At 37.8% G+C, this 27390-nt stretch overlaps 1 protein-coding gene across 2 annotated transcripts; it reads left to right on the top strand.

The window, feature by feature from the left end:
• On the top strand, positions 1-26944 carry LOC103033950 (arylacetamide deacetylase-like 4). 2 transcript variants are annotated; one of them, XM_007230596.4, is made up of 5 exons: positions 1-279; positions 7213-7438; positions 7541-7604; positions 10883-11351; positions 24063-26944. In XM_007230596.4, the coding sequence occupies exons 1-5, from the start codon at positions 100-102 to the stop codon at positions 24378-24380; spliced, it is 1257 nt and encodes a 418-aa protein (XP_007230658.3). In that variant the 5' UTR covers positions 1-99; the 3' UTR covers positions 24381-26944. The 2 variants fall into 2 exon arrangements, with proteins under 2 accessions (XP_007230658.3, XP_007230657.3); XM_007230595.4 differs by having other exon boundaries at positions 3-279; positions 24060-26944.
• The last annotated feature ends 446 nt before the right edge of the window (positions 26945-27390 follow it).

Below are 27390 nucleotides of genomic sequence, written 5' to 3'. Positions count from 1 at the left end.
ACCAGCAGGGCGAGGCGCAGCCGTATCTCGAACAAGCCTTATACCTCACTGTCTGAGACGAAAGCTGTGTGACCTGTTCAGTTCCTCTCTGAATCCGCCATGGAGATAGGAGCTGCTGGAACTCTGGCCGCTGGTTTCTCTGTATTTGCTGGGATCTTCGGCTTGCTGTATTTGGGTCTGGTGTATTTCGAGGCGAGAAGAGCGGAGATTCCTCCTGGAGTTTCAAATCGAAAGAAACTATGCGCTCTGCATTATTCTATCGTGGGAATGGAAGTTGGGGTAAGTGTGCGAGTTTCACTTGTAGATTTGTGTTCATGTATGTGTTTTTCATATGCTGTAGATCCCCTGCACTGAAAAATCAGCATGTGCTGTTTTATAAACGTACTGCCAATAATGGTACCTATCCAAAAACGTAGGCTTACAAAGTTTAAAGCTTGTAAAGGGAAAATTATATTTTAAACGGTTGCTCGATACAAAGTCCATGTATGCTGAAATTCCGTTTTTATTGTTGTGCAAATGTGAACCCATATGAAATATTTCGTTGTATAGAAGTCCCTTTAAAAGTATTGAAACTGAGTCAGATCGTTTTATTCCTGCTATAAACAGAAAACATTTGGGTATAGCATTAAAAAGAATAATATAATACAAAACATGATTAATATTTAAATTTTTATTTCCAGGTATTTGGGTCAATGAACTGACGCCTACATTTTGTGTTCAACTACTTATTTTTTTTTTTATTAAAAAAAAGGTTTAAAATCATAAGTTGTCATAGACATGTAGTTCCTCTCCCACATTTGTACTTACTTTAATTTATTAAAAATAATTAGTTTATCAGAAAGTTTTGGCTATTTAAAGTGTCAAAATATCATGTGCTACCGGACCGTCCCACCATGACTACTGTTTGAAAACTTCTTTTGAAATTACTCCTAACTATTTTTTTTTGCCATTTTTGGCATGCTTTTCAACATGTTTTTTTGTCCTGTACAATGCAAAGCATTTGTAATTTTATTTCCATTTTAATATACAAGCAAAGTGTGTCTTATAATCACTATTTTGTAGAATGTCATGTGGTGCAACCATCAAGAAACTAATACTTTGGGAACTTTATGTTAAAACCAACTTAAATATAGGAAGTTGCATCATTTACCAGTTTACCAAGGACCCATGGAAGTGGCAAGCAAGTTTGTAACTCTCTCTCAAAAAAAAAAAATTAACAGCTGGTATGTAGTTGCCACATTTGGATATCATGTGGTATGACCTCAAAAAAATTGTGATTAAGTTATTTCTACAAACTTATTTTTTTATTATAAATTTCATAGTGACATTGGTGGCTAATTCTCTGCCTGTAAATTCTGACTAAACTTAAAAATACGATGTGGTCCGAATGTCATATGATGCGACCATTGCAGAGTGTTTTCCATGATAGATATGGGCTAGATTGTCAGACTAAATTTTTGTGCTTTTATTTTCAGCTGATAACATGTATACATAAAGTACTATATTTAAGGTTTTTTTTTTTTTAATATTTTAATGCAATTTTTCTGATATTTAAAAAAATTACAGATGTTTAATCTTTGTAAGATATAATTATAAAAAAAAAAAAAACTTTTACGTATTTTTTTTTACAACTGTTAATCTATTTTACCAGATGCTGCTGTCAAGCAAAGTGAAAATTAAGCTCTAAATTCTAAACCTGCAGCAACTTGTATGAGATGCTGGCCAAAAAATCAGGTTCAACTATTTTTTGCCATTGAGAGCGTTCAGAAATATGACGTAATGATTTCAGGCAAATTAACAACTATTAGGGGCACCTTAAAATTCACCAGGTTTTGTCTTCAGAGGCAGCACAAATTAGTTATAGGAATGTTTCATGCTTCTTCAAGCATGCAGAAATAAAGACCATGCCTATGTTACAAGTAGGACTGCAATGATTAGTTGATATAATCAACAATTTCGATTATTTAAATTTGTCGACTACAAATTTCATTGTTGACTAATCGTTAATTTGCATTTATTGTAATGGAGGTGGGACGAATAAGTCAAGTTTCTGTAATGATCCATTTCTACTGCAGTACAGATTCATACTAACATTACTGGCTTTCAGTAGACTAGACTTACATTACTTAACAAGTGTATTTAAAACTCATCCAGTTCAAAAACAGCAATGTTTAGCTCCGTTCAAATACAGCTACACAGATAATATAATCTTCTGTATTTAGTAAAATATCCAGCATATAACAGACTCTCTATCTGTTAAAAACTGAAAACATAAAGTAATCGCTGTATACACAGTGTATAAAACAGAGGATACTTCTGCCCTCAGGGTTTTCTAACAGAAACAGTGAGGGTTGGGAAAAAAACGGAAAGTGCTGCTTTTCTGTGTGTTTATATACTAACCCCTCACTCGTGCTGAAGTTAACCTTAATTTACACAAAAGTGGATTAACACGGCTAACGTGCGTTACCCATTAGTTTATTAGAATGTTAAAAGCAGTGAATGCACCTTAGCTTAATGATGACAGATTGCACAGATCCCTTTTACACCGTAAACATCGCTAACTCTGAACCGGCGTGATATCAGACAAGCTAACCTAACTTGCAGCAAACAGAGCAGCGTTACCTGCCTTCAGAAATCTGAACAAGCTCACCTCTCTAAATATCTTGGGGACGAGACGCATGCCACATATTTAAAGGGATAGTTCGGTATTTTTGACATGAGTCTGTATGGCATCATCATAACCAGTGTCGTGCATCCACACTGACTTACCCCCCACAGCGTCCTGTGAGCCGAGTTCTTGTCCAGTTTAGGTCAAAGCGAAAGTAGTCCGGCATGTTTGCTGGGGTCAGGAAAATAACTCCTTTTTCTTCCCAAAGCAGTACGTGTTCAAAAGAGTGATTTATTTACATCACAAAAAACTAACCCTGCAAAAGTCACGCCTCGTAAATCACTTGGGTCCTACTTTCTCTCATTTCGTATCAGTGCGCGTCATTCTGACAGCGAGCTGCGCACGCGTCAACTTGTTCTGTGTTTTGGCAGTGCTTAGCAGCTGTGTTCAGACTAGCAACGCAAACGAGCTAACTTTAGGGAGAAGTCTATTGGCTTTTATAAGCTTTGTAAACACACATATATATATAGCTAGATGTGTGTGTGTGTGTGTTAAAATGGTGCGGACTTGTGACTATCCAGGCTGTAGCAACAAAGATGTGGCTGATTCTCCGCAGAGTTTTCATCGTTTTCCTGTGACTGATGTTGACGCGTGCGCAGCTCGCTGTCAGAATGACGCGCACTGATACGAAATGAGAGAAAGTAGGACCCAAGTGATTTACGAGGCGTGACTTTTGCAGGGTTAGTTTTTTGTGATGTAAATAAATCACTCTTTTGAACACGTACTGCTTTGGGAAGAAAAAGGAGTTATTTTCCTGACCCCAGCAAACATGCCGGACTACTTTCGCTTTGACCTAAACTGGACAAGAACTCGGCTCACAGGACGCTGTGGGGGGTAAGTCAGTGTGGATGCACGACACTGGTTATGATGATGCCATACAGACTCATGTCAAAAATACCGAACTATCCCTTTAAGAGGTGAGTTTTCCCTGGTAGCGCAGATAAACTTATCCTAGAAATGATGTTTATTCAGTAAATGGGAGAGAAGTAGCCACTGTATGGATCAGCTGTGTGAGGTTCAGAGTGAGGGGGTGGGGGTTGGGGGTTGTTCTGGGCTGAGCATGCAGTTCAGTGCGGACATTTTTTTTTAATACCTGGGGTTAGCACCACATGCCTCACTTTCCAGATACTTATCAGCAGTGAGAGTAAACTTTAATAAAATTACTTTAGAAGCATAAATACAGTGGTGTGAAAAAGTGTTTGCCCCCTTCCTGATTCCTTGCATGTTTGTCACACTTAAATGTTTCGGAACATCAAACCAATTTAAATATTAATCAAAGACAACACAGGTAAACACAAAATGCTATTTTTAAATGGTGTTTATTATTAAAGGAGAAAAAAATCCAAACCTACATGGCCCTGTGTGAAAAAGTGATTGCCTCCTAAACCTAATAGCTGGTTGGGCCACCCTTAGCAGCTACAACTGCAACCAAGCGTTTGCAGTAACTTGCAATGAGTCTTTACAGAATTGTTGTAATTCAGCCACATTGGGGATCATCAAGATGTGTTGAGACGAGCTTTAATGTTCTTTTTGCTCAGCAGTGTTTTTTGTCTAGGAACTCTGCTATGTAGGCCATTTTGCCCAGTCTCTTTCTAATGGTAGAGGCATGAACACTGACCATAACTGAGGCAAGTGAGGCCTGCAGTTCTTTGGATGTTGTTGTGGGGTCTTTTGTGACCTCTTGGATGAGTCGTCGCTGCGCTCTTGTGGTAATTTTGGGCGGCCGGCCACTCCTGGGAAGGTTCACCACTGTTCCATGTCGTCGCCATTTGTGGACAATGGCTCTCACTGTGGTTGTGTGATTCCCAAAGCTTTGGAAATGGCTTAAAAACCCTTTCCAGACTGATAGATCTCAATTACCTTCTTTCTCAATTGTTTCTGAATTTCTTTGGATCTCGCATGCTGTGTTGCTTTAAAGGATCTTTTGGTGTACTTCACTTTGTCAGGCAGGTCCTATTTAAGTGATCTGTTTATTGAGAACAGGTGTGGCAAAAATCAGGCCTGTCAGAAACCTCAGTGAGGGTTTGTTTTTACAAGCGGGCAATCACTTTTTCACACAGGATCATGTAGGTTTGGATTTTTTTCTCCCTTAACAATAAACACCATTTAAAAAATATCATTTTGTGTTTGTCTTTGACTGACTAATATTTAAGTTGGTTTGATGTTCAGAAATATTTAAGTGTGACAAACATGCAAAAAATCAGGAAGTGGTGTAAACACTTTTTCACACTACTGTAAATGATAATAAACAAAAAAAATACTATATAGTTCTATTCAAAATAACATTACATGTAAACATGGTTAAGAACATTTAATTCTAGAATTGAATAAACCAAGTCATAATATTTGCTGCACTGATATCACATCAACCCTTATGTACTACACATATTACATGGTGATAAAATTGCATTTACATTTGTGTTCATGACAAATCTTTTGACATTTTAATTGAATCTGGTTTAAATCAGGTCACCGAGTTGTCCAGCGGGTGCTGCCACTATAATCAGGCATTTGCCAGTTTGAATCCCAGTCATGTGTGTTAGACTTTATCCTCCGGCATCACTAGTGATAGGGGAAGTCTTAATGAGTTGGTTGGGTAACTGGCCGTGTAAATTGGGAAGAAGGGGGGGGGAAAAATAAATTCTGGTTTAATTCTCTTTTTATGGAATTTGTTTATTGGACTCTTTAAATAGTTTTTTAATGAGAAGATACTTCATGTCATTTGGAGCAACCACTTATGTGGTGCAACCAATAATAACAGTAACTGTATTAAATTGAAAAATAAAATATAAATTTTCTGTTGCTGAAATTTTAACTATTTATACTGTATGCTTAAGTTAATGATATTTTAGAAACATTTTAACAGTTTTAAAGGATTTACAGGAACAGGTACCTAATTAACTACATTAAAGACAGTGATTGTGACACTGTAGAACAAAATTTAGATAATAATTTACAAAAACTAAAAAATAATGCAAATACTTTATTTCTAGACACTTTATATTAGTGGGAATTTGTAAAATAAAAATAAAGTATATTAAGGAATTGTATTAATTTTAACATAAATCACAGTCGCACCACATGACATTTTGTAATTTGCAATTCTTCTAAATAAAAATACACTAAAATCGCTCAATCCAAAAATTTTATATTAGTTTGTGTTCACAACATTTTATATTTTTGAACAACTGCAACAGATATTTATAACAGAGATTTTTTAAATTGGCATGTTGAAAATCCTTATGTCATTGACCCTGATACACAGGTCAAAACTTACTCAAACATTTTGTATGTCAATTTAAATTTAAATTGTGCAACCAAACGTATCGAGATGGAGCAAGATAATGAACCAGGCTGCAGTAAAAGCCTGGAAGAGCATCACAAAAAAAGAATGCAAAAGTTTAGTGATGTCAGTGAGTCACAGATGTGATGCATTTATTGCAAGCAAATGATTTGCAACTACAAATTTGTATTCACTTAAATCTATTTTATGCTTATCTGTTTTAATATTTTTGCTCACAAGAAAAATATGTGGGTTCAGAAAAAGGTGGTATCTTATGAACTATCCCAGATCCAGATGTAAATACCTGGAAATAAAGCTGAAATGTTGATCTTTTGTCTCATATTCATTTTTTAAATAATGTGTTCATATGAATTAAATGAGTGTATTGAAGTAAAAAACACTATTTATGTGCAAATTGGTGTTATCATTTTAAGAAACAATATGTACTAAATAAGCAAGCATGTAAAATATCTGCCGCAATCCAATTTCAAAAGTAGTGTTTCCTACACCTTCAAAAGATAACCGTTGGACTAAGTCTCGGTTTCAGCAGTGAAGAGGAAAATATAGATCTAAGAGGTCTAAGAGGTGAATAACTGCAGTAATAAAGACTACTTATATATCAGTGGTGTGCAGTGAGGCCCTTCTAACCCTTCAGAGAAGGGGTGAAAATAAGTGCATGTAAATAATTACCTAATTTTATCAGGAATATATATATCAAAGCTATTGTAAGTGTAAGAATTTATTTTATAAATTAGCTAAAATAAAAAACAGCAACTAATTCAAAGCGTAAGTCTGTGTTTTTCAGTTGCTACAAGACTCTTATCTGACTGACAGCGGTTTTAACCAATCAAAGCTTTTTAAAATGGCTTCTGCCCCCACGTGACTGCCTGCCCCTTCTCCTGATTTTGAGAAGGGTTTAGTAATGAATCTATTAGCAAAGTCGAAGCAAGTCTAACCAATCAGATTCATGATTTTCACTCCGGGGGGGCGGGGCCATGGCTGTCTAACCCACTATATTCACTGCACGCCACTGTATATATATATATATATAACTGTATGTATGTATGTATATATATATATATATATATATATATATATATATATATATATATATATATATATAAAACTGTATATATATAACACCTCTATATATATAGAGGTGTTCTAAAACTTCTGACAGGCGTCTAAGAACTGATTTTTTTTTTTTTTTTTAGGTATTATTATTAAAGTTCTGTTAACTTTGTTTTCAAATCTGTTTCAGTGCCAAATATTGGAGCATCTTGGTGTGTGCAGTCAGTTGACGGTATTTCGCCTTCTGGCAAACTATATGAACCACAAAACACCAGTGGCCCCGCCTGGTCTTCGTATTAAAGACATGACGTTCGGCGGTGTGCCCGTGAGAGTGTATGAGCCTACAGCTCCCTCAGACCAGAAGAGGAGGGGAATGATGTATTTTCACGGAGGAGGATGGGTGCTGGGAAATATCAGTAAGACACTCAGAAACAGAAGTTTGTGTTGATATAAATAATAATAGTAGTCTAATGTGTAATTTACGAGTGATACTACTAATGCTGCATTTCTGTATTTAGCAATGTACGATGAAGTTTGCAAACACATTGCAAAAGAGAGTGACACCACAATCGTGTCTGTTGGGTAAGATTTTTATATATATTTCATAGGTTTATTATATTTGTATTGTGTAATGTACACATTTTTGGAATAAACAATTCCAGTTCATGTTACATTTCTTACAATAAATTATAGTATAACTACTTAACATAATTAGCGGTGGGCATCGCATGATACAATATTATCACAATATGTTTCCCCTGGAAGCAATGATATCAGGATACTGTGATTCTGCGATCTTAATATATTGCAAAAAAGTTCTCAAAAATGTTTATTTCTGTATATCGTCCTGCACATAAAAGCTTTTCGAATGACAGCAATGCAAAAGCACTTTAACAGATAAGTAAACCACTAAACGTGTGTGAGCTAGGAAACTCGCATACACAAAAGTGCATTCATGGATGTGTAGTAGTCGTGGGCGATATGTATCGTTTGCGAAATTATCGTGAATGTTGATTTGACGATGTGTAATTTTGTAATATCGAGTTTTTTTTGTTTTTTTTTAAATCGCCAAAAATTTATAAACTGCATCGTATTTTAAGGCTGTTATTTATATATTTATACATATACATAATGTAAGTAAAAACAACTGATTAACTAAACTCAGAGTGCGTTGTGTATAAAGTAGAGACCTGCACCTGCTGGACCCAATGCGTAGTAGTGCAGCGCAGGGCAAATTTTGAAAGCTCATTGCGGGCGGGTGAGGCAGACGGAAAGTCTCGGAAAGCTAACCTTAGCTGCTCTTCCTTTCGTTGTGCTGGTTCTGGTTAAGCTGGTGCTTTGCCAGTCGTTACATTGTTGTTTGTTTATTTCTTTGTTTCTGGGTGATTTATTGTATTTGGTGTCATCGTCCAGACGCAGTTTATTTACTTTATTATTTACTTATTTATTGTTTTCCTACTTTTGTGTGACGTTTTTATTTTTCATCTTTTGCAATTCGTTAGATTATAGTTTCGTTAGTATTTTGGGTTTAGTTTAGTTTGTTTGTTTTCTAATTTTATTTGTTTTTGCGATTTATTATTCATTTATTTTCCTTAAAGAGAGGGCCTTGGCCTGTGTCTTGTGTCTTGGCCTGCAGGCCCTGTTTGCTTTTAGTTGTGTTTGCTTTCAGTTGTGTTTGCTTTATTGTGGCGTTTATTTGTTTGGGTCTGTAGGTGGGTTTTGTTTAGTTACTTCTTTTTTTTAGTTCTAATTGTTTACTTTTTAGTTTGTTTTGTGTAAGAATTTATTTGTTATTTTGGTTAAATATTTCTGTTTATTTGAATATTTTGTCATTGCATCTAGCTTAGTGATGTGTTCAGCTAAGTACATCACTTTTAATTCCTCAAGCCAATGACAAGAACTGCCTTGAGCAGTAACGCGAATGTCGGAATCATGCGGGAATTGCGGGCGGGAGTGGGACTGAAAATCATATTTTTTTGCGGGAGCAGGACTGGAAATGCTGTCCCGCGCAGGTCTCTAGTATTAACACGCCCTGTCCCGCCGGCGGGCCAGAAAAATATCATAATTCATATCTGGCTGTGTTTGAGTAAGTATAGGCTCAATATAGACACCCAATATGCCATTTTAAAGCTAAGAATCTCTACTTTTCAGTCACATTTAGCTGTATTTCGTTTTAGAGCTGAAAGCGTGCGCTAGACGGTCCGGTTTGTGATAAAAACACGCTCTTTGATCCGCCCGGGGTACCTGCAGAACACCCCCCACACCCAAACAGAGCGAATCAGCACCTACCTGAGAGCACTGGCTTCAGAATCCACCCAACCATCAGAAAATCCATCAATCCAGTCCCCAATAATCCCCATTTATGTCTGAGAAGCGCTCTTATAAATCTGACGCAGATTAAAACTATTGGAAACTCCAGCGCTGTGTTCTGAGACTTTCCCTTTGTTCTGGAGCGATCAAACTGCGCATGCGTGTTTCCATGGTAGTTGGGCAGACTGAGAGCCCCCCTCTGCCCCCCTACATTCTGTCAGCCAATCAGGTGGCGAGTTATGTGGGACAGAGGTGAAGCCCGCTCTGAAACCGGACACTCTGAGAGCGCTCCCCCCTCCCTCTGGAAAATCTGCTCCAGCGGGTCTATTCTATAGGGAGAGAACAGGCTGAGAGACCTTCTTTATTGCGAAATAAGTTATAAAATTAATAGTTTTTATTCTTCTAAAGTTTCCAGTCCTTTTCAGAAAGAATGGACCATCCCAGGTTCAGATCTCTATCATATCTAGGGAGCAGTTTATAATTTTACATGGTGATTTTAAAACTTCTAATAGCAGAATATAGAGCTACTAAAACACTTCATCCACATCATTTTATGGATCTAAAAATAAAAAATAGAAATAGAAAATCTGAAAAGCGCCTAAAAATTTCCTGTTTTTTACCATATTTTGAACCTTACATGTTCAATTGAATACTTTTTTTAGAATAGTTTTGTATTTTTTGGAAAATATCGTCAAAATATCGTTATCGCAAAAATTCCAAAAAATATCGAGATATTTTTTTTTGCCCATATCGCCCACCCCTAATGTGTAGGTCTGTCACGATAATTACGTTGTCAACTTATTAACTATAAATATTACCCGCTGCATGAATTTGTGTGTATTTTAGTTCCAATGTTGCTTTTAGCCACTTGCACTGTACTTGCGAGCAGGCTCCACACACACACGCACGCACATTCATACATACTACAGTTTTACTGCTGCTGTAGTCTTTCACACTGTTTATGCAGGCATTACACAGGCATATGTTACTTCTGTTCCAACACCGGACAAGCTAAAACTTAAAATTTGGCATCAAAGCAAAAGCTGCTATTTTAAAGAATATAGAACATAGTATAAAGAACATCCACAGCCTCATCAGGAGCAGCCCAGGCATTGTAGGTAGGTCATACAGGCACGTGAAGCCACACCCACTACTGAGCCTCATTTTAACTTGTCTTGAGGAATTTCCACTGAAGTTGGATCAGCTTGTCATTTGATTTTTCACTTTGATTTTGAGTACGATCCAAATCCAGCTGGGTTGTATGTGTACATTTAACAAATCAGAAAAAAATTGCTTCAACCAAAATAGCCTAGCCTATCTGGCTACATCATAGCGCACTGACGTAGTCCGGCAACGGAGGCTGATTGTGTTCAGCTCTGCAGTGAAATGGCGGCAGTAAACACGCCTGATCCTGACATATTCTGTAAATAATACATATCAAAATGCCACAAAAATGATATCACTGTTATTGAAACATTTATCGCGATAAATTCCGATATCCAATAAAAAAAAAATGTTAAACTCCTAACTCTCACTTTATTTCCTGACAGTTACAGACTTGCTCCTGAGCACAGGTTCCCTGCTCACCTGGACGACTGTGAGGCCGCCACCCTGCACTTCTTTTCAGTGGCAGAGGCTGAGTTTGGGGTGGATCCTCACAGGGTGGTGCTGGGTGGAGACAGCGCTGGGGGAAACCTGTCAGCAGCTCTCAGCCAGAGACTGGCGAAAAAACGGACTGGAGACGTGCCATCCCCTCTCGCTCTGGTCCTCATCTACCCTGCCCTCCAAATGGCAGATTTTACCCTGCCGTCCTACCTGCAGAACCAATCTGTGCCCCTGCTGTATCGGGACAAGGCTGCCTACTATATCCTCCAGTATCTGAATGGAGACATGTCTGTGTGCCAGGAGGTTCTGGCAGGGAGGCACGTTCCAGCCGAGCTAAAGGCCCACTACAGCAAGTGGCTCGACCCGGCTAATCTACCTCCTGAATTCAGAGAGAGAAGCTACCAAAAACCTGAGGTAAGCTCTAAATAACTGATGAGTGAGTCTTAGATTTTTTTTTTCCCCCAGAATTTCGATTTAAATAGATTTTTCCCCCTATTAATAATCAAACTACAGATAATGAAATAGTTAAAAACAAGTTTTTAATTATTTTGATTTTTACTTAAATTTTCCCCTTGTGGCCACAACCAGAATATAAAAAAATTACAATATAAGCAGAGGTTACACTAGTTAAGCCAGAGACTGTAAAAAAAGATGGATGCCGTGTTGCCATTTCCATTCATTTAATGAAAATGAAGCCAAAATCTTCCGCCGCTGGAGGGAGGGGCTCAGCTCACTCAGAACTACGGGATTCCACAGGGGAGCGTAGGTGGTGGAAATTAAAACCCAGAGAAAAACGATTTTCATCAAAATACATCGTCCTTGACTGTAAAATTTGAATGTATCGATAAAATCGATTAATCGCCAAGCTCTAGTGAGTTGGGTAACTGGCTGTGCAAAATTGGGGAGAAAATAGGAAAAATAAAATTATATATATATATATATATATATATATAACACTGTCTAACTACATTTGATCACAGTGTAATTAATCTAGTTTAATTGAATGAAGTGCATCATCACATTTTGAATAAAATCTGTATTTTTAATAAAAAATAATATTTAACTAGTATTTACGAACCATTTGGCCTGCCCTACATTATTGTGATTGTAAGATGGTTTAAGGCTAGTGATACAAGAATAAAATAGCATGTTTTTGCAAAAACAATTTTCTGTTTATTATTTTAAACAAATTCCCACATTGTAACTGGAACAAAAGTATCCTAATTTTACAAAACAAATACAATTTAAATTTAAATTAGTTTTTTTTTTAATTAGATAAATTAATAAAAAAAAAATTTAGGTGGGCACTTAGGCCTGTCACGATAAAAAATATTCAGTACAATATATTGTCCCAGAAATTATTGCGATAAACGATAATATTGTCATTTTAAAGCGTCACTATAGAAAATGCTTTTTCCTGCCTCTAGGCACCCAAAGGTGCTTTAAGACAATGTGCCACACTAATATTATACTAGCATAATACTATTACACCATTTTACAGTTAAACTAACTTATATTATTAAGAGCTGACATTGGGCTCCCAATATAAAAATATTTTAATATTCTAAATAACTAAAACAACACCCACCCTCGGTTCTGAAAAACTGCACTAAATATTAAAACGGACCCTTTGTACTGTTCTGCCCCAACACCTTGCCAGGGTCAACAGCAAGTTAACTCCTCTTCAACAATCCACACCAGATGACAGTTTCTAATTAACTCTTCATGGTCGTTAAGGTAGGGTAAAACTAGGAAACAAATACAATCCATTCAGAATGTAACTTAACAGAGTGGTAGAAAAACTAGGTTAGTTTAGTCAGAGTGTAAAGTCTTGTACTAAACTTTATATCTATGTCATACATAAGCATCTAATAAAATATAACCCACCGACGATGCCTTCAAAGCAACCTTGATGCCCAGGAAGAAATAAACGAGTAACTTTAGCCTCAGCAAGCAAGAGTAGAGCACCCTGCACTATTTTCTTGTAGAACTAATGTCCACTTAATATGACATCAACATCAAACAATAAAACACTGCCAAAATTGATCAGTAGATGGTGGCAGAGGACTGCAAATAACTATACAACACTAAAAAACTGGAGCAACACAATAAACAGAACACTCCCTGCCTGAGTTTCACTTCCTTTTTTTTCTCTTTACCCTATCAAGGGCATACTTAGTTATCTGGGGAAATGAGCAAGACCAGTTCATTCACAGGCCTGCGAAGCAACTTAGTCCCGTCCCTTTTTGCAAGTCTCAGTTGGACTTTGCGTACCCATCTATCCTTGCTGGGGTACACTTCTGTGATGATGCCAAGAGGCCAGTCGCTCCTTGGCATTGATTGTGCTTGAGAAGAACAACACTTCCTTCTTTGAGATTCGGTTGGTCAGATGAACACTTCCTGCGAGGTTGTAGTGTAGCCAGATACTGCTTTCGCCACCTGTAACAAAATGTGTTAGACAGGCTTTGAACTCTGCGCCACTGCTGCTTGTATTAGTCCTTATGGCCAAATTCTTCAGACGGAAGTGGACAAGGTCCTACCTTTTGAGTTAGCAGTGAGGCAGGTGTGAGGATGAAGGGATCTGTAGGGTCGGTGGACACGGGCACAAGTGGCGATTATTGACAATGGCCGGGACCTTGGCTTAGAAGGTTTCCTTTGAGTTTGCGACAAATTATCCAATCAAAGATCACCCTGTTGACACATCTCTTGCCACCTAATAGCCAGTAACCAGCAGATCTCACGGCTCCCTCAGTAAAGTGGCGCCCTTGGTTGTGTTTTTTCATGAAAGTGGCGAACAAAGAGGGTGGCTACATGGTGACGTCCAGGCAAGATCAAAGGTGTCTTCTCATTGGGCTCTAAGTCAGCAGCTGCAAGACGTCCCCCGACTCTAAGCAGACCGCCTTGGTCAAGAAAAAGGATCCAAGGACCAGAGTGGACTGCTCTTTGGAATGCCTGTGTTAGACAAGAAGCCGTCTAGTTCTTTCTCAAAGGCTTTGTGCTGGACTGTTCTAATGATGACTGCTGCACTCTGATTAAGAACCAATGTAGCCCAAGGCTCCTTTGCACTGGTAAACTATCAGAAGCCAAGTCAAGGTCCTTTAGGTCAGTGGCACGATCTTCACTGGGAAAGGCCTTCATGACCTCTTTACTGTTCAAAGCCAACTTGTGCGGTTTGAGATTGGATGAGGCCAGCATGCTTTGAGTCCGTTTAAGCAGACATATCACTTGTTCTGCTGTGGGGAGGGATTTTAATTTGTCGTCCACATAAAAGTCTCTGCTGCGTGTCTTCTCCATACTCATTCTGGCCTTCCTGTGCTGCACGTCTAAGACCGTAGATAGCCACAGCCAGAGAGGGGCTATTTCCAAACAAAAGGACATTTCATGTGATATTCTGCAATCTCCTATTATCTCTGTCTCCTTCAATCTCTCTGCATTATCTCTAAACCAAAGGAACCTGAGAAAGTTGTGGTCCTCAGGTTTGACCTTGAAACAGTGGAACATTTGTTGTATATCGACCGAGAAGGCGATTTGTTCTTCTCGTTTTCGTTTTTCCGCCTGTTCTTGGGCTCCCTATCTCCTTATAAAGGCGGATTTTCATGGCTGTGTCCCAATTTAATAACTGGAGCAGTGGGACCGCAACCCTGACAACAACAATAAATCCTTCTCAGTTTGTCGGTTTGGGTCCCCTATTAGTGACCCCTGCTCTAAGGGCTTTTCCCTAAATCCTCTGCAGAACAGCTACTGAGCTCTGACCCTCTAACTTTAGCCATGGCCTGTTATGACTAGGCTGCTCATTGTTGAGTGCTGCCAGCGTAAAGCCAGGATAATTACGCATTCTCTCCTTTTGGCACACAAAATTCACGAAGAAGCTGAATGGGGGATAAGGAGCCATATATTGTTCCTTATAAAATTAACAAAAAAGTTGAAACCTTGCTGAGCCATTTTTCCTGAAGGTAGAATGGCAGTTTCTGCACAATAGGGTTAACTCCCCGGGGCGTATCTAGATAGCTAAGGCCAAACAGGTCCCCTTCAGCTTTAGCAGCTTGTATTTTTACATCAGTAAGTCCCCCAGTTCTCTTAGTTTACGCCTATCTTTGTTCTGTACCCTAGGGAAGCTGTCCAGCCTTTTAATCTCCTAACATGCCTTGGCCCGCCGGCAGGCCAGAAAAATGTAGTATTTAATATCTGGCTGTGTAGGTTCAATATAGACACCCAATATGCCATTTTAAAGCTTAGAATCTCTGCTTTTCGGTTATCTAGCCGATTTATCTGTATCTCCTTTCAGGAAATTAACATTTAGGGCGAAATATGCCTTGCTTATGATAATTATGAATCATAATTTTCATATTTGCGATTTTCGTACGTCCATATTTGATCAAATGTGGACATGTTATACACTATTCAAACCGCCTGCCCCTCCGGATTACGGAACTGCGGCCCTTTTTACTGTAGGATGTACGGTTCCTGAATTTGAGCCAAAAAAAAAACCTTGAGCGCTTAGCCCACACTTTTACCTTCACAATGCCTCCAAACTTAAGTAAATCCATCAATCCAGTCGCTAGGAATGCTCATTTTTATCCCACCAGTGCCTGAAATAATTTGAGGCAGGAAAAAAAAATTTACATTTTAACGCTTTATTAAAAGCGTATTATTGGCCGCTCCACCAAGTCCTGCCTATCTCCTGACAGAGCAAAGCCTATTGGACATAACAATATGTAAATGAGCTCTGTCAGCCAACCAGGTGCTGAGTTCTGCCAGCTGAAATGGAAGGTGGGGGCTGGTCGGCCACAGACTCTGACTGCCAGAGAGTTCCCACTGGGCAGGCAGAGCTCTATTCAAGAGACACCGCGATTTTCTGTTTCTATAGGAGGAAAACATACAAAAACACCCTCTTTACTGCAAAATGAGTTAGAAAAGTGGTAGTTTTTATTCTTATAAAGTTTCCAGTCCTTTGTAGAAAGAAAGGACCATACCAGGTTCAGAGCTCTACAGTATGAATCCAGGAAATGGGAGCAGTTTATAATTTTATATGATGATTGTAACTATAATTATAGCAAAATGTAGAGCTGCCTAAACAATTCTTCCATGTAAATAGTTCATTTTATATGTCTGAAAAATAAAAATAGAAAATCTGAAAAGCGCCTAAAAGATTTCCTGTTTTTTTTTTTTACCATATTTTGGCCATTACATGTTCAATTGAATAATTAAACTGTATTTAATGAATTGTGTAAAGGCTTCTAAGTAATATTAATTCATAAAATTGCCTGTGAATTATTAAATAATGGAGTGAAAGGCCTTCAAATGTGAGTATGTAATTTCAGGCAGAAATTGGTAAAAATAGGCTTGGAGCTTAAGATGTTAAACAAGGAGCTTTCGATGATCTCTCGTGCGCCATAGTACTCGTGAAGCCAATCCCATACTGCCCTGAGTCCATATTCTGGATGCTTTACATGAACAGTTCTTATGCGCCTAGCTTGTTCAGAGTCTTTGCCTAACCATTTCACAAGAAGGTCCAGCTGCTTGCTAGCCGATAAGTTAAGGTCTCTGATAGAGTTTGTGAAGGATGCTCTTCAAGCTCTAAAGCATTCGGGCGGTCATTAAACTGCACAAGCCCAGTTGAGATAAGCTCCCGACGGGCCATGAATCTGACAAAGTTTGACATTCAGATGCACTTTCTATGTGTGCGGATGGTGTACATTCTACTACTCGCTCAACATAGACTCTGGTGTGTACTTTCGAGTCGCCAGTAGGCACATCAATGTCACTGATATCCTGCTTAAATTCATGTTGCGCTGCTGCCTCTAAGACATCTGCTTTGGCTGCTGTAGCTGCTGCTCGTTTTTCAAGGCAAACTTTTTCAAGGTGAAGTCCAATTGCTTGTTTTAATTTCAGTTTGTTCTCTTTTGCAGCGAATGCTGCTTCAGTTTTTGCAGCCTCTGCTTCTGCCTGTGCTTGAGCAGCAGTTATTTTGCTAGCTGAGGAGCTTGAAGACCTCTTAGATGAACAAGACACCTTATGGATTCTGTGGTTGAAGCCTTTTCTGACATTTCTCAACATTGACTTTTGCTGTGCATACTTGAGAAGATAATCCTGTGCAGTGGTTCTGATGTCCTAATGTCCACTTAATATGACCTCATCAACTAGTTTCTTAAACAATAAAACACTACCAAAATTGGTCAGTAGATGACGGCAGAGGATTGCAAATAACTATACAACACTAAAAAACAGGAGCAATACATTAAACAGAACACCCCTATTCAAAAACTAAAGGAACAACAAATAGATTAAAGTAACATTTACATTAATTATTTTAATTAACTCTGAACACATGGGCACTTGCAGATTCCTTTTTCTGTTCATACATGTATATGCTGTAAAACACACATTAGCCATAGGCCAGAGCTCTTGCTATAAATGTATTTTTTAATGTAACTGTTAGACAAATTCTGAGCAAGAAACACCAGCATGTTTACCGTTTGGGGCTTAAGGCAGGATCTCTCTGGGGGAACAATTTTATTTTCAATATTCAGCTGGATGAATTGGGCTGGATGGTTCTGCTTTAAATAAGATCTCAGGTTAGTAGTATTGGCAGCTTTTGTTTCCACTGTTGTGAAACCTTGTAAACATACCGGCTGATTCGCATTGATGGAAAGCCAAAATGGATTGCGGTTTTAAAACTTACTCAAAGGTTATCTAAAGCTGTTTAGTTTTTTAGAAAGTCCAATTAGCCCTTGAATATGTTCGCTAGCTAACACACCTCCACACACATACTCCTTGCTGTGTGTGCGCGTGTGCATGTGAGTGTGTAGCGGCACCGTCACTGCTCAATCTCCCTGCTGCATGAACTCTGCATGCACTACAGTTTCTTACCAGTAGATGTCGCTGTCTGACAGATCCGGCGAGAGAGCAGCGGGACTCAGTGTTGCCAACTTAGCGACTTTGTCGCTATATTTAGCGACTTTTCAGACCCTCTAGCGACTTTTTTTGTAAAAAATCTAGCGAGTTTTTGTGGTGTTATTGGAGACATTTGGTGACTCTAAGATGAACACGTGCTCTTCAGTTACTGTCCTCCGCGCTGCAGCGGGCGCTGCCGTGAGCCCCGCCCCACACCACTCACAGTGCAGTCTGACTGTAAGAGCACACACACACCGCTCCACCAATACACTAAATGAATCGCGCGTGCCCACAGCCGCCGCTGACTGACCCCGCTCTGTATTTACAGATCAGAAGTATAAATATTAATGTGTCTTCAGTGTGACACGAACAGAAATTCCTTAATTTAACACACTGTCTCAGTCATTCACTCACCTCATTCACCACATAGCCTGTCACTCACCTCCTCCACAGTGTCTGCCTCTTTATAAAAAGCTAAATATCTATTGAACCATTGAACAATTTGTCTGATAGGTTTAAAAATAAAGAAAACTTAAGAAAACGTAAAAAATAAAAATAAAATAAAACAAAGCTTAATACAAAGCTAAATAAAATAAAACAAAGCTAAATATCTATTGAACCATTGAACAATTTGTCTACGATAGGTTAAAAAATAAAGAAAACTTAAGAAATACTTAAAAAATAAAAATAAAATAAAACAAAAAACGTAGACTAACAGTTCCGGCTAACTGCTGCTCTTATAATAACATTTAAGAACATGGCAAAAAACTTATTTATGTAATTCACGTAAAAATGAAGTTACTGTAAAAAAGTGACCTCCTATTTAAAAAACAAAAGTTGTTCATTTGTAACATTTCTAACACATTTATGGTGTTTTTTACTCACTTTTTTCTCTCCCACAACCCTAATCCTTTACAGCTTCAAAAACATGTATTATGCAAATTAGGCGATGACGTCATTTAGCGACTTCCAGCGACTTTTAGGAAAGCCAATAGCTATTTTCCTTACTGAGGAGTTGGCAACACTGGCGGGACTCGCTCTCTCATGTAAACAAATCCACACGGACACATGCGGCTGTTATCGACGTCGGCAAAATTATCGTACGATAATTCGATAACATTGTTATTGCGACAGGCCTATGGGCACTTTCTGCGAAGAATAATAATTTAAAAAATTGAGGTCAGCTAAATTTATTGAGGTCATGTACAGTACTGGTCAAAGGTTTTAGAAAATTGCAGTAAACTGTCAGAGCCTTTAATAAAAAACTAAACAATTGTAGGATTGTAAAAATAAACAAAACCTGAAAAAATGTTTAAAAAAACACAACAATTAATTGTTTAACAGCTTACAGCTGGTAAGTAGCAGCGGAAATAAATTAAGATTTGGAATTAGATTTTTAAAAGCCAATTTACAGTACATTTTTCTGTAGTAGACCAGTGCTGGAACAAACTAATGCACATTTCATCCATCTGATATGAAACTATTAAAATAGTTTAGTGTTCTGAACTCACTTTAATAGACCACTGAAGTCGTGCGTCATTCTGTAGTCCTTGTACGGCTTCCATGTCTAAGCGTTTTTTTCCCTATGAGAAAAATGAATGGGCTTTTCAAAAACCCGCCTCTATCACATTTTGTGGTAAATAAATCTGTTCAGACCCCCGTATTATTATGTGTGCATTTTACTCCTGAACATCAAAGGATCCCCTGAGTTACTAGATCATTTAAGAGTTGTAATGAGAAAAATTCTAACTTTAAGCTCTAATGCTACAGCGGAGTAAACTGACCTCCCAGCTTAGCTGCAGAGGTCAGCTGGAGACTCTTTTCGGAGCAACACCAGCAAACTCTGGCCGTAACTATACAGCGTATTAAACACAGCTGAGCCAACTAATGAACTAACTGCGCTTGCTGAGAAGAGCTGAGAGTGTAACAGCCTAAAATCACTAAAACAGGACAGTGATACTCCAGAATCAGCTATAACAAGCTTTAACATTTACCCTCTTTATTATGCAGTAAAATAAATTGGTGTTTCTGGTTTGCTGTCGCCTCAGTGAGGGCAGGTAGCTGGTTGATTAGTTAGTTGTTAGCAGTGATGGTATAGTTACTTTGAAAAAGTAATCCGATTACTCCTTTAAAAAGTAACTTAGTTACTTTATGGATTACTTGATTTTAAAAGTAACTAAGTTACTTTACAAGTTACTTTATTAGTTACTTTCAGCAGCTGCAGACACCACCTCCCGCCGCCTTAACATAAACATTATAACCAGTTTTGCCATTATTCCCTTTATTGGAAAATGCATTTTTAACAGCAACAATTTATCTCTAAGTTGAACGATTTCCTAAAAAAATACGTTTTTTTTATCAAAATAAAAAAATTAACATAAAATATGGTCTTTCTTGATTTTACTAAACATAAATACTTGTTTTTATAACAAATATATAAAATAAAGAAAGTCTTTCTTGACCTGACATATTTAACACTGTAAAACTGAACATTGAACTTGTTGTTCTCTGCAGGGCAGCAAGGAGTGGTTTTATAAAACAGAACTGTGTATATGGTCTAGACCAGGGATCACATATTTGCAGACTGGGGTCCGGGTCCGGACCCAGACGTTGTCCAATACGGACCCATACCGGACCCAACTACTGAGAAGGATTTAATTCTGACAGTGTTCATTTAAAGCACCGGAACTTTTCTTGTCTTTACGGTATACGCGCAGTGAACTTCCAATCACGTGTGGTGTAAAATCTTTAAATGCTCTCCTCTGCCAATCAAATTTGTGGCAGACCGCTGCCCTGGCTAGTGAATTGGGACTCGGCCGCAAAAAAAAACGCTTTAATAAAGAGAACTGGCGAAAAACGAAAACGGGCGGAAACTAAAGACACGCCGAGCGCGAGAGAGAGAGACTCGTGTGATTGGGGAAGAGCGGAGGGGGAATGGGTAAGGGAGCGGTGTGTGTGTGTGTGTGTGTGTGTGTTTGTGGAGGAGATGAGGTGGAGAGAGAGAGAGAGAGAGAGTAACGCACAGTGACTTAAATAAGTAACTTTAATCTGATTACTGGATTGGAAATAGTAACGCGTTAGATTACTCGTTACTGAAAAAAAGGGTCAGATTAGAGTAACACGTTACTAAGTAAGTTGTTAGTTGATTATTTGGATCCGGTGTTGTAATTAGTATAATCTAATGACCGTAATTAACTACTAAACCTGCAGGGAAGCGCTGCCGAACTGAGAACCATTTTCTCTTATTATCTGCCTTTTAAAGCTCTAACACAGACTACACTGCTCAACATCACACTGCTCAACATCACACTGCTCAACAAGAGTTTTCATCTGTTTAAATACTTTAATGATCATCTGTGAAGCAGAATAATAATCCAAAACATGATCTGACCGAAGTTCACTGTTATGCAGAATCCAGCCCGGGGTCATTTCCAGCCACTTTGCTGTGGTGTCAGTTAAGCATTAGCTTAAAGTTAGCATTTTTCTAATTACTACCCTTAAAAGATCTTGAAATTCAAAGGATCCAGTGATAATGAAATGTACACAGAATAAAACATACAGGGTTATGAACATATTTATTTACCACAGAATGTGATAGAGGGAAGTTTTTGGAAAGCCCTTTTAAATTCCCCATTCACTGGAAACGCTTAGAAACGGAACCACAAATATGGGCATAAACAACATGGCACAGACTACAAAATGAAGACACGACTTCAGTGGTCTATTCCAAAGTACACTTTAAAAAATGCCCAGTTTAAAAAAGGAAATGGAATCTCTTTTACAGTTAATTTAAACAAACACTGGCTAAAATACTGACAAAAAATGAGCAACAATAGTATCCTACCTCAGTCAGTGAGATTACAAAGTAATTATCATTAGCCAAACTAAGCTAAAGTAGCCAGTTTGTGCTAGCTAACATTAGCATTATCTAGCACAGAGCTGGCTGTGTGAGTAGCTGCGTTAGCATTAGCCAAACTGAGCTAAAGTAGCCGGTTAGCGTTAGCTAGCACAGAGCTGGCTGTGTGAGTAGCTGAGTTAGCATTAGCCAAACTAAGCTATAGTAGCCGGTTAGCGTTAGCTAGCACAGAGTTGACCGTGTGAGTAACTGAGTTAGCATTAGCCAAACTGAGCTGAAGTAGCCAGTTAACCATAGCTAGCACAGAGCTGGCTGTGTGAGTAGCTGAGTTAGCGTTAGCCAAACTGAGCTCAATTAGTTGGTTAGCATTATATAGCATAGAGCTGGCTTCGTGTGAGTAGCTGAGTTATATACCATATACCATATTTGCACTACTGTTATATACTACTTATACGGTCATTCCATCTCAATCACCATCAATATTGCACTATTGTCTTCTGTCTTACGTATGTTTATTTTGTCTTGTTGTATTGTACATATAGTGTCTCCCACTCTTTTATATTATATATCTATATCTTTTTTTACTTATATTTATATATCTATTTCTCCCCCACACTACTGCACCTTGTTTTTGTCTCATGTATGTCTATTGTGTCCCTGCTGTATTGTACCCATAGTGTATCCCATTCTCTTTTATTATATCTATTATCTGTACTTGCTATAAAATTGGGAAGGAGAGTAACGTAATTTAAATTCTCTGTATGTCCTGTACATATGCAGTATTGACAATAAAACTACTTGACTTGACTTGACTTGAGTTGACATTAGTCGAGCTGAGCTAAAGTAGACGTTTAGCGTTAGCTAGAATCGAGCTGGTTGTGTGACGAGCTGAGTTAACGTAAGTCAAACTAAGCTGAAGTAGCTGGTTATCATTAGCTAGCACTGAGCTAGCTGTGTGTGGTACAGATACACATGTAGACAAAATTGATGGTAACCCTCAGTTAATGAAAGAAATGGTCACAGAAATAACTTGAATCTGACAAAAGTAATAATAAATAAAAAATCTATGAAAATGAACAAATGAGAATCTGACATTGATTCTGAATCGAGTTTAACAGATTTATTTTAAAAAGTAAACTTATGACAGAAATGATGGTACCCCTGAAAATAATGTGACCAAACTAAATAGTTCATGCTAGCTGGCTGCTAGGAGTGGCCATGAGTAACATTTACCGTTACTCGTTTTGGACAAAACGAAACAAAAACTGATTGCAGTTCATGTTGGCATGTGTAGCATGACTGCATTAGCCAGCATAGCCCAGATCACTTGAGTTAACCTTGCTAGCTAGTTATCTCAGGTCGGTCTGTCTTCTTATCTCAGCTGCACACAGACCACTGATTTAAATGCAAACACTTGAGTTTTTAAATCAATTGAAATGCCCATCTCTGGTAAGCTAATCTGTGATAAAATACCTAAATACCTTTTTAAAGTAGCTTAGCTAGTTAACGTGTTCAGGAGAAAAGTAGCAGCTCAGCGTCTTTCTTACTGTTTTTTAGAACTGGATGTCTTCTTCATTTGACAAACTCCTTGTCAATATTTACTCTCATTTTATTCTGTCTTTGGTTGTTGAGCTTTTGATGAACGGCTTGACTTTTTAGGCTGTGTAGCAGCTAAGATTTGGTCTGAACCAGCCCACTTGCTAGCCTTTATGGCTGCTGCTCTGCTCTTGTGTTTTTAAACCTGGCTACCTCGGCGTGGAAACAGTGTTTGGGAATGAGCAGCTGGTATAGTCAGAGGCCAGACCCACACAGATTTCCATGACATACCACCCAGTTCTAAGAGGAAAATACTGGCTGATGCTCTTCCGACAAGAGATGACGATGCTTGGGCTTTGCATTTTTCCTAAATATCCAATGACACATCCTGATCATTTTATTATTTGCTACTGAAAATATAATCCTTATTGGTCCCTTTAAACATGTACATTTCAAATGAATTTTAGCTGAGGAGTGAATTAATTAATCAATGGCATAGAGTTAAAATTCCACGTATCTTTATTTCAGATGATTACCATACTAGCATCTTTAGAACAAAATTATAACCTGAATGGAACAAAATACATTGGGTGGATTAGAACAGCTGACTGACAATGCTAACTGTGTTGCAATGTAATTTTTTATTTAACCTTTAAATTAACCAGGCATTAATATATTCTTACATACAATAACAGCTTGACATTAATTATTTAGTATTAAATAATATACTAGAATGATGTTATTGTGACGCACCATTAGAGTAAGTTCTGTCCTTTGATTTTATATCTGTAGCGACTAATATGATTTATTTACTCCTGTTGTTTTTTTGCTAAAAGCAGGTAGTTACAACCCCCGACACAGAAGTATACCAAATCATCAAAGACGGACTACAGCCGGAATTCTCTCCTTTGTTGGCTGAGGATGAGGATCTCCGCCTCACGCCGTCCACCTTCATCCTGACCTGTGAGTACGACGTGCTGAGAGACGATGGGATCCTGTTCCAGAAGAGGCTTAAGGACCTTGGCGTGGATGTCACCTGGCACCACGTCTCTGACTGCTTTCATGGAGCACTCAGCTTTTTCAACAACAGCATATTGAACTTTTCAGCTGGTGATAAGGCAATGGGAAACATCGTAAACTACATTAAGAGTGTCTGAAGTGATTTTATTTTTTTTGTATTATACATGACATTGAGAAAACTATTATATACATCTGAAAAAATATTTCTAAATTAGTAATGAACATTTTTATGCATTTTATAATGCAAAATAACCTTACTGTATATCCTTCCTAAAAATCTGTACATTTATTTGTTTGTTTTTATCAATTTTCATTATGTGATGCGTCTGCATCTACTGACAGCATGGATTTATCCAGAGCGAAAGCTGCACCTAAAATGAATTTCCCGCCTGCAACTTAATTGAATACAGAGAATTCACAGACGAGTAAGGTCTGCATCTATCAGCCTGGTCAATATTTATAGTACATACTTTATATATTACTCAGCTCACATGTGCTGGCATTACTATCGTCATTTACATCTTCCAAAATCACCACCAGACCACCGCACTCGCAGCAATGGGCAAACATAGCCCACGCGTTTAGTAAACCACGACCATGCTGGAAGGGTTAAGCCGTACAGAAGAGACACCTTCGCTTTTCGTCTCTGCAGGGACTGCTTATTTACCACTCACTGCTTATTTTGCCAATAAAACGGATACTTACACTAAGATTATTAATAATAATTATAAGGATAATCAGCAGATTAATACAAAATAAAGCTTATCTGAAAACACAGATTAAAAAGGACTCCTCCACAAACCAACTACAGTACTAAAAACCTGCTTCTACAATTATAATAATAATCTTAAGATAAAATGTGAATATTTTATTTCTTATACTTTTGATGTGAAAAGATCTTTTCATGATTATGCTTACATAATTTTACTGAAAATTTTAAGTGCAGGTGCTTCACTTTAAATAGATTACTTTTACTTACAAACTCTATAGAGTTTATATGTCAATACCGCAGGAATGTGTCTCAACATCAGCTGCCTCACAGCCTGTTTTTCGGATCTCACTAACTGTTAATATATATATAATAATACAATATTTTAATAAGAACAACAGTAATCCAGCTAGAGCTTAGATTGGGCAAGAAATCCAGCCTGACTCTGCCCGCCCTCATAAACTGTAATTAAGATCGCAGATCTTATTTAAACTCCATATTTTTAGTAAGTAATGTTACAGCAATAAAACTGAGCTTTTACTTAAATTCACAAATAGTTGGAAAGAATGAAATCTGTATTAATGATGTTAATAAACAGTAAGCGCTTATCAGTTTCACCGCAGCGAGGGAGGAGGACGTGAATCACTTATCTACCCTGCCTGTACTGATTTCTTCCCCCAATAACACTTTCAATAACCTCCAATAGCCTTTAATAGTCTGCAGTAGCCTTTAACCTGGCGGCCGTGTCCACTAAACTCTGTAGTTATAAACGTAGTTATAAAGGTGAAAAACTGAAAAACGCTCCAGACTGGCTGAGCTTAGCCCTGTAGCCCGTGGCTGGGCTGTAGCACTGAGTGGTTAGAGAAGACAGCAGGGCTCATGCTGCTGCTGCAGCTCCGCCTAGTGGTTGGATGAGGAACTGCAGCTTTCTGTGATTGAGAAGTTTCACCGGTAATCCACACACAGCTCTGATAAACTGCTTAACCCTAAACTACTGAATCGGATCAGCTAAAATCAGTGGAATATCGTCTGATCGCAGATACCGTATTTTGGTTGAAAATCGGCCGATGCTGATACACTGCCGATCGATCGTCCTATCTCTAAATTATAGAATATTTGACTATAATATTTTAGCACTTTTGTTTGTTGTTATTGCTAAATGCAATTGCAGCAGTTTCAATGTATACGAAGTTGCCATTTGCTTCTTTTTTTGTTGTAAAACAAACCCGCATTGTGACGAAAAAAAAAAAAAAAAAAAAAAAAAAAGGTAAGAACCGACAACAGAAAAAGTGGCCAAAAAAATAAAACTGATTTCATAGGTGCCACATTAGCATCAGCATCAGATTTCTGAAGAAAGTTCTGCTCTGGTGTCTGCACTCTGTTGCAAAGCACCAATGTTTCCTGATTCTGAGATTGTTCAGCATATTCCAGGATAAGATTGGCTCATCAAATAGGATGCATTTTTTATTTGTACAAAACTACGAAAACCAAACAGCTGGACCTTCATGCTTCCTTATTGGAAATATAGCTGGGTTGCAGTTTAAGTAAGTAATAAGTGATCAAGTTCCTTAACTATCTTTTTTCAGCAGAGTTTGACTATGTGCTGTACAAGTATTTGTTGAATAGAGTTTTGGTTTAGTAGACTTGTAAATATTATGAAATATTAATGATTAGCTTTATATCAAACAAGATCCTCTTACATCTTACAGTCTATTTAACAAGATTTGTGATGAACAAACCACTTTATTTAAGCTAGGATTTTGAATTAATATGCCATATAAAGAAATGGGCAATTACTGGGTAAAGTCAGTCTAAAAATCTGAGTCTTCTTAAATTTCTCCCTGAGTGGTACTGAAAAAGTCTTACATTTAACTTCTTACTAATGATAAAATTACTCCAGAAATCCTCCCTTTAAACTTTAAAAAGACATCTTAAAAAATCTCATTGTAAGATGAATCTATAAAAAATTAATAAAGACCTTTAATAAATTCAGTCTGCTCCTCATGTTTGGCATTCCAAAACTTTGGATAAGCATTATGTGTCTTTTTGTAAAAAAAAAAAAAAAAAAACATTAAAACTTTTGAAGTGATGTTTATTTAATGAAGGTTTTGTTGGTCAACTAGGTTCTTGGGGGTCTTATTTACCCTGTATACTCTTAACTATTTATTTAACAACAGTTTTGGAAAGTCTTGTTTTTTCCCTTTTGAATTCCCCTGACATCATCATCAATAGAAGGAAGGGTCTGATTGCAGTGCTATTCAGAAAGAAGATCCCCTGCAGCTTCAATATCCTCACACAGGCCCTGCAGATTGTACAGTAGAGGTGGAGTTACGATTGTGTTCAACAGCAGCACATGTTTTTTAGTCAGGGATGGGTTTGGTGAAACTGTTGCCCATGGCATAGTATCTGGGTCTTCAAGCTTTTCAGACAACAGCAAT

This window comes from Astyanax mexicanus, chromosome 24, assembly GCF_023375975.1.
Source record: "Astyanax mexicanus isolate ESR-SI-001 chromosome 24, AstMex3_surface, whole genome shotgun sequence".
Taxonomy (NCBI): domain Eukaryota; kingdom Metazoa; phylum Chordata; class Actinopteri; order Characiformes; family Acestrorhamphidae; genus Astyanax; species Astyanax mexicanus.
The sequence above is the reverse complement of the archived record's forward strand: the minus strand, read 5'-3'. Positions and strand labels throughout refer to the sequence as shown.